General features: G+C 43.4%; 1 protein-coding gene across 10 annotated transcripts in view; it reads left to right on the top strand.

Moving 5' to 3' along the window:
- LOC125925418 (alpha-1,6-mannosyl-glycoprotein 4-beta-N-acetylglucosaminyltransferase-like) overlaps window positions 1-11,037 on the top strand; it is a 31,207-nt gene extending 20,170 nt beyond the window's left edge. For 6 of the 10 annotated variants that reach the window (XM_049634389.1, XM_049634385.1, XM_049634388.1 and 3 more), the window contains 5 exons: window positions 6,888-6,952; window positions 7,298-7,350; window positions 7,594-7,723; window positions 8,689-8,848; window positions 9,896-11,034. In XM_049634389.1, the coding sequence (XP_049490346.1) occupies window positions 7,616-7,723; window positions 8,689-8,848; window positions 9,896-11,001 (1,374 nt within the window). In that variant the 5' untranslated portion in view covers window positions 6,888-6,952; window positions 7,298-7,350; window positions 7,594-7,615 and the 3' untranslated portion in view covers window positions 11,002-11,034. Of the gene's footprint in view, window positions 1-6,887; window positions 6,953-7,297; window positions 7,435-7,593; window positions 7,724-8,688; window positions 8,849-9,895 lie in introns of those variants that run through there. The other 4 variants (XM_049634390.1, XM_049634387.1, XM_049634392.1 and 1 more) reach the window with 3 other exon arrangements.
- The last annotated feature ends 1,596 nt before the right edge of the window (window positions 11,038-12,633 follow it).

Here is a 12,633-nt window from a genome sequence, read left to right as displayed (position 1 = left end):
AGATATAGATATAGATATAGATATAGATATAGATATAGATATAGATAGATATGCCCCCAATTCCTGACACAGAGCTCCCAAAACATTTATAATCTCCTGAGTGATAGGAGTATCTTTTGTTCTAATGAGCCAACTCTTGATGGGCTCCTGGATGGGGGCTAGTCACCAGAAAGACCAAGCCATGATTAGAAGCTTGGAACTTTCAGTCTTACACCCTCTCCATCCTCCAGGGAGGGAGGTGGGGCTAGAGATGGAGTTAATAATTGATCATGCCTACATGATGAAGCCTCCATAAAAATCACTAAAGTAAGGGGTTTGGAGAGCTTCCACGTTGGTGAATACATCCACATGCCAGGAGAGTGGCACACTCCAATTTTATAAGAACTGAAGCTCCTACCTTTGAGACCCTTCCAGATCATGCCTTATGTACCTCTTCATCTGGGTATTCATTTGTATCCTTTATGATATAAGAAACTGGCAAATGTGTTTCCCTGAATTCTGTGAGCCACTCTAGCAAATTACCAAATCCAAAGATGGAATTGTGAGAATCCCCAATTTATAGCCTATTGGTCAGAAATACCAGAGGCCCAAACTTGCAGTTGGCATCTGAAGTGGGAAGCAGTCTTGTGGGGCTGAGCCCTTAACCTGTAGGATCTGATATTAACTCCAAGTAGATAGTATCAGAATTGAGTTAAATTGCTTGTTGTGGAAAAACCCGTATATCTGGTGTCAGAAGTGAAATGTTGTGAGTAGCCTAGAGGGAGAAACAGAGTTGTTTTATCTTGGAATTTTGATGGGGACTGTATTAAATCTGCCTATCAATTTGGGGAGTATTGTCTTAATAACATGAAATCTTCTGGATTTGTTTTATTATTCATTGATACTTAACATTAATGAGCAGGCACAAACAAATTCAGGTTTCCTAAGACCTATTCTTCTGTCATTGTTAGCCTAATCTTCTCCCAACCTATTGGGCTGTAGTGTCCAAAGCAATCCCATTGGCTGGAGATGAAAGCTAGTGTTGCAGTGCTCTGGATGACAGAAAGATAATGTTCACCATGAAGTAGCCACTAACCCACTGGTTGTTTCCTGTACCTCCCTTTTCTGCTTTGTAGTTCAGAAACATTTCTTTGAAAGACAGAGAATCCATAAACGGGAGCAGCCTGTCAAATACATTACCAATCATTTCATCTTTGTGGGCTGTAATGTGAAAGTCACCAAGTTAAATCCAGGAAAGCTCCAGCAGTTGTTCTTTCGTATGCTTTTCTACTAAGTAAATATGTTTTGTTAAAATATAAGCAGCATAAGCAATTTTATAATTCCTGTATTCAAATTCCTGATAGTATTTGTCCATGGAATTTCCCTGTGACTCCTAGAACTCTTTGTCGATGATAATGTCCTCTAAATATCCAACCACAGCATCAGTCCTGCAACAGAGCAGATAGATGTGTTTTGCTTCTTCTAAGGAAGACAGTGGTACCCACCAGTCTCCTACCTTGCCCTTGGCCTGAGCCCTTGCTAGGCCCCATAAAGCCCCACCAGCATTGAGGGCATGTTGAAGAGGCTTCCAGGGGTGCCACCCATGAGCCTGCATTGTGGGCCCAGGCCACAGCCATGCCCAGTCTGTACCTACACAGCAGGCCTTGGCCACAGCCTCCTCCTGCTGAGATTACACTCTGCCTGTGGCTCTTTATGCCCATTATTCTTAACATAATCTTTTATTTCTTTTTTTTTTCTTTAAGTAGTCTATATACCCAGCATGTGGCTCAAGCACATGACCCTGAGATCAAGAGTTGCATGCTGTATAGACTGAGCCAGCCAGGTGCCCCTCAACATCATTCTTTTAAAATGGTCTTTGGCTACAGGGAGAAGAAACAAAAGAATATAAAGGGGATAACATAGATTAAGAAGCCAAGAGAATGGGGATGCTGAATCAAAAAGAAGAAGAGAGGAAGGAAGAATGGGGATGCTGAATCAAAAAGAAGAAGAGGGGAAGGAAAGAGGGAATCCCATTTTTAAGCAAATGGCTTTATCAAAGCAACATCATCACAAAATAAAAGCCGGTTCTTAATGCAGACCTAGTTCTTTTGGAGAGATATTCTTAAAAGAGGACACTGTAATCCTGGACTTATAAAAGTGATAGTATTCTATTGCCATTAATTTTTCTTAGGTAGTGACTAAGTGTATGTTTTATTCAGAGCAGTCCAAAAATGGGGGGGGGGGGGAGGGAGCTGGAGGTTGGAAAGACAGACTTAGGACATTAATTATTAATGATGACAAGGAAGATGACAAGATAAAGTGGAAGGAGATTTTCAGGGAAAGAGACAGCATGTCTGGAATAAGTGGGAATTGAAAATCACCCAAGGAAACTGAAATTGGTAAATTTGTGGAGATAGATTTACTTCTTCCCTAAACTCTCTACGAGATTGCCACACTTGGTAAGTCATGTTGCCCAATGGACTTTCTTGGGGAGCTTCCGAGTGACTTGACCTCTGTTGCCATAAAGCCAGATTCCAATCTGCTCTTCTCATTTTGATTCCAGATGTTCACCAGGTGCTAGCCAAAGATTATCTCCTGCCATTGGGATTTGAGTAATTTTTATTCTTTTTTTTTGTAATTGATCCAGTGTTTTACATTAAACATATATTGATTTGAATTTGGAGACAATATCAATAAAACAATTCCTATTTGGAGAAAAATGTGGCCCAGTCCACAGTCCTGGATCTAGGTCAGAATCCCAGGACACTGATGTCAAAACTTCCTCACCATTTCCCTGCAACCCTTACCAAGGAGCTGGTGTTTCGTGTGAAGTTGGAGAGGTAAACAGGTCCCATTCAGAGAGGACAATAGTTGTAGGTGGAGTGTCACCTGAAAGCAGTGACCAACTTTGCCTTGCCTTAGAGGATGCACATTCTGGCCTCATCTAGCTCCCACAAATATTGTATTTTCTTCTTGACTTTGGAGAAAACCTTGAAGTCTCAGGAGTTATGAAGCTGAGTTCTTCTGCACCACCCCCCCCCAAAAAAAGCCTCAGAACTACACCTCCAGTAAAGGTGAGGACTTTCACGTGTTGTGGTTGAAACTTTTATATATATGAAAATGTGTGTATGTGTTGTCAAAAGCCTTGAGGGAATGGAAGTCTCAAGTCAGAAAGGGAGTTTATCTCCTGGATCTGACTTGATTACATTAATAACCTTAGATCCATAATAAGTGCCTGTGTTAGTCTGGGTTCTCCAGAGAAACAAAGTCAATAGGAGATGATAGAGAGAGAGGGAGAGAGAGAGAAGAGAGAGAGAGAGAAAGAGATTATTATGAGAGATTAGCTCACACAGTTATGGAGTGGAGGTTGAGAATTCAACAACTTGCTGTCTACAAACTGGAGGGTCAGGAAAGCTAGTGGTGTGGTTCCAGTCCAAACTCGAAGGCCCAGGAACCAGAGTAGTTGATGATGTAATCACAGTCTGAGTCCAAAGGCCTGAGAACCAGGCATGTCGATGTCTGAGGGCAGAAAATGGATATCTCAGCTCAGAAAGCAGACCAACATAAGCACTGTGGGAGACTCAGAAGGAGAAGAGACAGAAAAGAGCAGAGAGGATATTTGAAGAAATAATAGCTGAAATCATCTCAAGTTTGATGGCTATAAACATCCAAGAAGTTCGAAACTCCAAGTAAGATGAACTCAAAAAGACTCACACCAAAACACATTATAATCAAACTTTCAAAAGTCAAAACCAGAGAGAGAATCTTGAAAGCAGCAAGAGAGAAGCAAATCATCACATACATGCAATCCTCAATAAAATTATTAACACCTTTCTAATCAGAATCTTTTGGGGGCAAGAAGACAGTGGGCCAACATGTTCAAAGTACTAAAAGGAAAACAATTGTCAATGAAGAATCCATTATCCAGCAAAACTGTCCAAAAAGGAGGGAGGAATTAAGATATTACTAGATAAAGCCAAAGGAATCTGTAACCAGTGGACCTGCTCCACAGGAAATGCTCAAGGATGCATTGAGCCTGAAATGAAAGAACATGAGACAGTAACTCAAAGCCATATGGAGAAATAAAGATCTCAATAAAGGTAAATATACAGGCAATGATGAAAGCTAGTATTATTGTAACAATGGTTTTTGTTTATACTTTTTGTCTTCTACATGACTTAAGAGACTAATATATTTAAAGAAAAACTATTAGTGTAAAAGCTAGTATGACTTTAACTTTGGTTTGTAGCTCTAAATCTTATCTTCTACTAGATAACTAGTAGGTAACTAGAAGTAGCTAACTTCTATTAGAGAATAGCGCATTTAAAAAGAAGTATTCGGGGCGCCTGGGTGGCTCCGTGGGTTAAGTGGCCGACTTCGGCTCAGGTCATGATCTCACGGTTCGTGAGTTCGATCCCTGCGTCGGGCTCTGTGCCGACAGCTCAGAGCCTGGAGCCTGCTTCACATTCTGTGTCTCCCTCGCTCTCTCTGCCCCTTCCCTGCTCATGCTGTGTCTCTCTCTGTCTCAAAAATAAATAAACATTAAAAAAAATTTTTTTAAAAAGAAGTCTTAGTTCACGGCACACAATGTATAAAGATGTAATTTTGTGACAAAAACAACCAAAAGCGGGGAGAGTGGAACTGTAAAGGAGCAGTTTCTGTGTTACTGAAGTTAAACGAGTATAAATTCAAATTAAAGAGTTATAAGTTTAGGGTGTTAAGTATAATCCCCCATGGCAACCACAATATTTGATATTTGTGTATCAAATATACACAAAAGGAAATGAGAAGATAATTAAAACATTTTGCTTTTAAAAAAATCCAACTAGATACAAAAGTAGATGGTAATACAGGAAATAAGGGACAAAAATACTATAAAAAACACACAGCAAAATGTCAGAAGTAAGAGTCTCCTTAGGAGTAATTACTTTAAATGCAAACTGATTAAACTCTCCAATCCAGAGATTGGCAGAATTGACTTATAAATCGGATCCAACTATGTGCTATCTATGAGAGATTCACTTTAAATCCAAAGAAACTAACAGATTGCAAGTGAAAAGATGGGGAAAAAATTCCGTGCGTATAGTAAGCAAAAGAGAAGGGGTAGCTGAACTAATAACGAACAAAATAGACATTAAATCAAAAAAGTTTACAAGGGACAAAGAAGGACATTATAAGTGTTTGTTAATAAGTGTTCAACACAGCAAAGAGATACAACAGTTATGAACATTTACATACCTAATAGCAAGTCTTCAAAATATAAGCAGCAAAAACTGATGGAATTAAAGGGAGAAATACAATAATATTTAAACAATTCAGTACCCTACTGACAATGATGAACAGGACAACCAAACATAAAATAAATAAGGAAATAGGGGACTTAAACTACACAATAAACCAACTAGATTTAGCAGGCATTTCAGAGCACTTTACCCAACAAGAGAATACACATTCTTCTCAAGTGCATGGGGCATTTTCCAGGATATACCATATGTCAGGCCACAGGTTAAGCTTCAATGCATTTTGTAAAAAAAAATAGATATCATTCAAAGTATGTTCTTTTACCAAAATAGGATAAAGTTAGCAATCAATAATAAAAGGAAAACTGGACATTTCACAAAACTGGGGGGATTAAATAACACACTTAAAAAAACTTTTTTTTTTTTTTTGAGAGAGAGCACATGTGAGGAGGGAGAAGGGCAAAGAGAGGAGAGAGAGGGGTGCCTGGGTGGCTCAGTCAGTTAAGTGTCTGACCTCGGCTTAGGTCATGATCTTATGGTTCATGAGTTCAAGCCCCGCATCTGTCTCTGTGCTGACAGCTCAGAGCCTGGGTCCTGCTTCGGATTCTGTGTCTCATTCTCTCTCTGCCCCTCCCCCGCTCACACTCTGTCTCTGTCTCTCAAAAATAAACAAACATTGAAAAAAAATTTTTAAAAAAAAGAGAGAGAGAAGGAGAGAGAGAATCCCAAGCAGGCTCTGCGCTGTCAGCACAAGGCCAACAAGGGGGTTGATCCCAAGAACCACGAGACCATGACCTGAGCTGAAATCAAGAGTCACATGCTTAACCGACTGAGCCATCCAGGGTCCCCTAAATAACACACTTTTAATCAATGGATCAAAAAAGAAATCACAAAGGAAATTAGAAAATATTTAAATGAATGAAAATTTAAAAAAACAATATACCAAAATTTATGGGACACATTGAAAGTGACTCTAAGGGGAAAGTTTATAGCTAAAAATGCTTACACCTCATCACTTCTACTCAACGTACTATTAGAAGTTCTAGCAAGAGCACTTAGGCAAGAGAAAGAAATAAAAGACATCCAAAATTGGAAAGGGAGAAGTAAAATTTTCTGTTTGCAGGTGATATTTCTTACAGGTAGAAAATACTAAAGATTCCTCACAAATAAACAAAATCTGTCGGAACTAATAAACTATTTCAGTTAAAAAGCAGGATACAAAGTTAACACACAAAAATCAGTTGCATTTTGGGGCACCTGGGTGGCTGTCGGCTAAGTGTCTGACTTTGGCTCAGTTCATGATCTCATGGTTCATGAGTTCAAGCCCCGCGTTGGGCCCTGGGCTGAGAGCTCGGAGCCTGGAGCCTGCTTCTGATTCTGTGTCTCCCTCTCTCGCTCTGCCCCTCCCCTGCTCATGCTGTCTCTCTCTCTGTCTCTGAAATGAATAAATGTTAAAAAAAAATTTTTTTAACTTCAGCCTCACCTTATCCAGAAACAGGTGCTCGATGTGAGGCTGGAGTGGTAACCAGCCCCCCATTCAGGGTGGACAATGGTTGTCAAGCAGGGTTTCCTGGGAGGGGTGACTAGTTTCTGCTACCTCAGAAGAGCCACTCTGGGACCCTATCCTGCATGCATAAAAATATTAAAGTTTTTTCTCTTTGATTTCAGAGAAATTCCAGCCCTCATCTTCTGTTAAACAAAAAGACTCCGAAGGACATAGCACTCCAAACATGGTAAAGACTTTCACGTGATTAGAAATTTCTGGTCACTTTTAGTTTCCAACCTACTTACCAGTCCAGGATGGGGGGGGAAGATATACCAACAAGAGTTTCTCTTGGTCCCTCTGAGTTGATTCAAGACATCATAATCTGCCTAACGTAATCCTGGAAATGATCAGGCACAAAAGTAAACAGGGAGCTAACAGACAAGACAATAATAAACAGTTATTTATTGATCAATAACATCCAAGTAGAGTCTTTGACTTGAATTCAGAGTTTAGGGAAAAACATGATTAATGCCTAACCCTTGATTTCCTCTTCTTGGCAACACGTCCGCTGTGGTTGGGTCTCTGCTCCAAGAGTGGATAAACAAAAGAAGCTACTCCAATTTTACCTGGAAACCCAGACAGGAGGTGAAGATGGTAGAAGTGGAAGAGAATCAAACTCCTTGACCTTTGTCTCTCCATAGATGGCTACAAGTAGGAGGGAGGGTTGAAGTGCGTGGAGAAAAGACTATGGAAATAATTCGGCAGTGGTGTCCAGGCGGAGGGAAGGGGGAAAGGATGTGGGAGGCTTCCTGGTAGGAGGAGGACATCCTTATGCTTCTGTAAGCTGGAAGCACTTAAGAGTCATATCCCGCTCACGTTTCTTTGCAGAGCTCCTCCAGGCCCCAGCACCATGCGTCATTGCCTATGGAAATATATCATAGTTGTTGTGTCCTTAATCTTCCTGAGCTTCTTCCTCCAAGAGAATAATGAAGAGCATCTTACATATAACTTATCATTGGTAAGAACCAGAGGCTGAGACTGGACTGTTTGTCAATCCTTCGGCAGGAGGGGATGGGTTTCCAGTTATCCAAACACTCTAGTTATCATCATAGAAGTTCTAAGAAGAGGGCACTTGAAGAATCAGGAGAGTGTCAGAGAAAAGATAAATATTGAGCCAGCCTTGAAAGATGGAGAAGACTTGAATAAAGGCAAGGAGGAAGAGAGGGCAGTTTAAGTGCAGAGAGAGCAATGCACAGATACTTCTAGAAAACCAGGCTGACTGGCAGGACCTGCATGTGATGGGGACTGCCTGGGTGCTGGGCACTTTCCTCACCAGAGTCTCGAGTGAGAGATGTTATTCGTCCCATTTCTCTTACGAAGCAATTGAGACACAAAGCCCTAAAATAACTTCTCCCACGTTACAACAGCTGCAAGCAGAGAAAACCAAATGCTCAGGTTTTGGAAGTCTACATTTTTCCTTAATGCCTCAAACCATCTAGAGGAAAACATAAGTGATGTGGGGAAATGGTTCAGAAATGTGTGCATGGTCAGAGTGGAGTAAAAGAAAGAGTTTTAGAATTGAGGCACTGTGGATAACTTCGTGAAGGACAGGACCAGGCATTGGTCTTCAGCACCTGCCACAGTCTAAGCCGAGTTAGAGGACTTTTTGCCAGCCTGATAACGGTAGGAGAAGTTAGATGTGGGGCAGGGTAGGGCAGGCAAGTCCTTACTCTGCATAAGCCTATGATCTTCCTATAAGCATTCTTACTTCCTATCTGACTCCAGGGCCCACCACTCCTTCTGGAAAGTCCTGTGTGTTCTCATGGCGAGGTGGGGATAACAGTCAGCTGAGTCCTAACACTTGGGCTCCCGGTGACCAGATCCTGGGGCTTGCCCCGCCTGTCCTAAAAGGGGGATCTGCCCCTTATTTGTCTCCAGGAGTCTAAGGATGAATATCAGGGCTGATGCTCATCTTATCCTCAGCAGGAGGAAAAGAAGAAAATACTGTGGCAGCTCAGGCAGGACCAAATGATCTCTGAGAGCAGAAACCATCTAGAGAACTTCAAGGACATGCAGAAAGCCTCCCCTTTACTCCAACAGGCCAAGTACAAATTGCTGGCTGGATCCCCTCCCCAGGAGAAGAGTGAGTATAGGGGAGGGAGTGGTCAGACTAGGAGAAAGTCAGACAAGGTATTCCAATAAGAAAAAGGAAGATTGCGGGGGGCGGGGGGGGGGCGGGGGAGAGGAGGGGCGCCTGGGTGGCTTAGTCAGTTGCGCTTCCAACTCTTGATTTCGGCTCAGGTCATGATCTCACGGTTCATGGGATTGAGTCCTGCATCAGGCTCTGCACTGACAGTGCAGAGCCTGCTTGGGATGCTCTCTGTCTCTCTGTCTCTCTCTGCCTCTCTCTCTCCCTCTCTCCCTATCTGTCTGTCTGTCTCTCAAAATAAATAAACTTAAAAAAAAAAGAGAAAAGAAAAGAAAAAGGAAGGTGGGTAAAAAGGGAACGTGAGCTCGTGTCTGATGGAAAAGCAGGTTGCTCTGAGGGAGGACCAAGCTCTGAAATGTGCTGTAGATCATAATTCTGAGTGTACTTTCTTCCCACTGGCCACCCCCTTGAATGACTAACAAGTTGAGAAGTCCATAGTGACCCGTTAAGGAGCCACCCCATAGCGAAGCTCATTCATAGCTCCCCAGGGAGGGGAAGACATGATGAGAGAGGACCCGGAGGGAGCTATGGTCAAAAGCACTGAGCAGAGGGAGAAAGGGGAGGGTGAATGTTGACTAGCTGTGCACTAGGGTGCCAGAACCCTTGGGTTTACAGGAGTCCCTGGAGATCCTCCAATCGGGGTCTGGTTGATTCAAGGTAGCTGTGATAACTCTGAGGTCAAGGCCTGGCCAACTGGCCAAGCCAGCAAGTTTACCTTTGGTACATGGCAGCCTCCCCCATCAGAGAGAAGCTTGTTTTTCATAAAGTTTCCACCGATAGCCTTTTAAAGTTGTGATCAAATAAAACCACTTGGCAACTTCTAACCAGAGATTATCCTCACCTCTGGACCACACTCTCCCAAGGAAGGGAAATATGAATTTGTCACAGGTGTGGCATTAAGGGGAGACCTGAGAGGACGTCCTAGGAACCTTTCCCCCATCTTGAAGAGCTAAAGTCTCCCTTGTCTCCCTCCACCCCTAGAACTGCTGACCATAGGGATTTCCTCAGAGCAACACCCTAACGGGAGCTACCTCTTGGACACTCTGCGGTCCCTGTTCCAAGCTTCCTCAGAACACGAGCTGAATTGTATTGTGGTGCTGGTCCACCTGTCAGATCCCGACCCCGAATGGCTCAGACGAACAGTTGCCAATATTTCAGACCTCTTCAAACCACATATTGAGGCCCAGAAGCTGCTCGTGATCCACGGTCGTCTCGGTGACTCTCCTCTCCCAGGAGATCGGAATAATGTTAGTCGTACCTCACGCTGTGAAGCGCATTATTCCAGGCAGAAAGTCCATTATGCCCTCCTCATGAACTTTGCTATCAACCTCTCTGAATACTTTCTGATGATGGAAGATTATGTTTACTGCACTTCCAAATTTATTTCTACCATCTATTGGGCATTATCAGCCTGGAAAGAACTACCTTGGGCGATCCTGGAGTTCTCCAGCCTAAGCCTCTCAGGGAAAGTTTTCCACACCAGTGACCTCTCCCGCCTGGCCTCTCTCTTTCTCCTTTTCCATAAGGATATTCCCATTTACTTGTTTCTCTCTGAATTCCGCCTTCTCTTGGCCCAGAATGTTCCAATTCGTTTCAGTCCCTCAGTCTTCTTCCACATAGGCAAGTATCCTGCGTTTGAGGACACATGCTTTCCTGTGGAGAAGGAGAAGGTGTTTGGTGAACCAGACAACCCCGTTGCCAGCGTCCTCACTGACATGATGGCAGAAATGAATGGTATTCCACAATATGCTTATACTCTGAACAAAGGGTGCTACTCTACTCTCAATCCTGTAAGAGGCAACTACCTGACAGTGATTTTGGAGAAGCCACAAAAAGTCATCCGGATAGAGGTCCTGACAGGTTCTGACAAAAAAGGGCTTGGGGCGCCTGGGTGGCGCAGTCGGTTAAGCGTCCGACTTCAGCCAGGTCACGATCTCGCGGTCCGTGAGTTCGAGCCCCGCGTCGGGCTCTGGGCTGATGGCTCGGAGCCTGGAGCCTGTTTCCGATTCTGTGTCTCCCTCTCTCTCTGCCCCTCCCCCGTTCATGCTCTGTCTCTCTCTGTCCCAACAATAAAAAAAAAACGTTGAAAAAAAAAAATAAAAAAAAAAAAAAAAAAAAGAACTAGTGAATGAGTTTAGCAAGATCACAGAATACAAGGTCAACATAGAGAAATCAACCTATTGCTGTATAATAAAGTACAAGTAGAAATCAAAACTTTAAGAACAATAGCATTTAAAATAGCACCCCTCCATTATGGCCTGAATTGTGTCACATCTCCCCCCTCAAATTCATATACTGAAATCCTAGCCCGTAGCCTCAGAATGTAACTGTATTTGGAGTTAGTCTTTAACTCTTTTTTTTTTTTTTTTTTTTTGAGAGAGAAAGAGTGTGAGCAGGGGAGAGGGGCAAAGGGAGGAGACAGAGGAGGGGGGAGAGAGAGAGAGAGAGAGAGAGAGAGAGAGAGAGAGAGAATCTTAAGCAGGCTCCATGCTCAGCGTGGATCCCAACATGGGGCTCAATCCTATGACCCTGGGATCATGACCTGAACCAAAATCAAGAGTTGGACATTCAACTGAATGAGCCACCAAGGCTCCCTTGGAGACAGAGTCTTTAAAGAGGTCATTAGGGTGGTCCCTAGTCCAATATGACTAGTGAACTTATAAGGAGATTAGGGCACAAACACACAGATGTATAAGACCATGTAAAAATATAAAAAGATGTCTGTAAGCAAAGGCAAGAGACCTCAGAAGAAATCAAACACAAATGTCAATCTGGCTGGGAAGCTGTGTATGAGAAAGAACAGCCATCTTGGCAAATGTGTAGCCTCAATGGCTGTCAGTGTCTATTTCTGACTCCCTTTGTCCCATTTTGCTGCCAACAGAGCTCAGTTCTAAAACCCTAACTGTTGGCGCTATCTTCTGAGCCATTATAGTCGCTGACATCTATTGAGTATTTTGCTCTGACAGACAGTACACTAGGCACATTACACATATCATTTAAGCCTCACAACACCCCTATGGACTAGACACAAGATAATATATACCCATTTATAGATGAGGAATTGCAGAAAAGTTAAGGTCACAGAGCCAGTAAGTGCTGGAGGCGAGATTCTTATTCTGTACAGTCTGCCTCCAAAGCCCAGGTCTTTGACCCTGAGGGTAGGAGAACCCAGATCAGGACAAGAAGCTTGATTTGGACCCATAGGAAGCTACTGAGTGGTACCGAAGGCCTGGTGCTGTATGCAAAACCAAATGGGACCGGGAAATGAAGTTGCCATGCCACACTCCTCATTCCTAAAGAAGACCCCGCCAGACTGTTCAATGCTGTTGCAGTTCAGCCTGTTGAAAAACTAAGGTGACTCTAAAATGATTAATTTCAGCCTTTCCTGCTTAACTGGCTCAATCTCAGACAGCCTTCTGTTTCGTATTCCAGACTCAGATTTCTAGTCCCCCAACTTGGTGTGGTTCTACATTTGACAGGACTCCCCTCTTGTTCGGGGTAAGCGGATCGAAGTGGCGGGAATAGGAGGCTGGGGACGGGAAGGAGGCCTGGAGCTGCGGTCTTCAAGGATCTTGGATCAGTCCGGAGGTTCCTGGGGCCCTTAGCCACCAAGTCTGAGAGCAAAGGGGTGGGGCGCAGAGCCACTCAGCCCGCCAGCCCCACCCTCGCCAGGCCCCGCCTCCTGCCCGCCCCGCCTCCTGCCCGCCCCGCCTCCTGCC

The sequence above is a fragment of the Panthera uncia genome, chromosome F1, assembly GCF_023721935.1.
Source record: "Panthera uncia isolate 11264 chromosome F1, Puncia_PCG_1.0, whole genome shotgun sequence".
NCBI classification, from domain to species: domain Eukaryota; kingdom Metazoa; phylum Chordata; class Mammalia; order Carnivora; family Felidae; genus Panthera; species Panthera uncia.
Note: the sequence above shows the minus strand (reverse complement) of the source record. Positions and strands in the feature narration are given on the sequence as shown.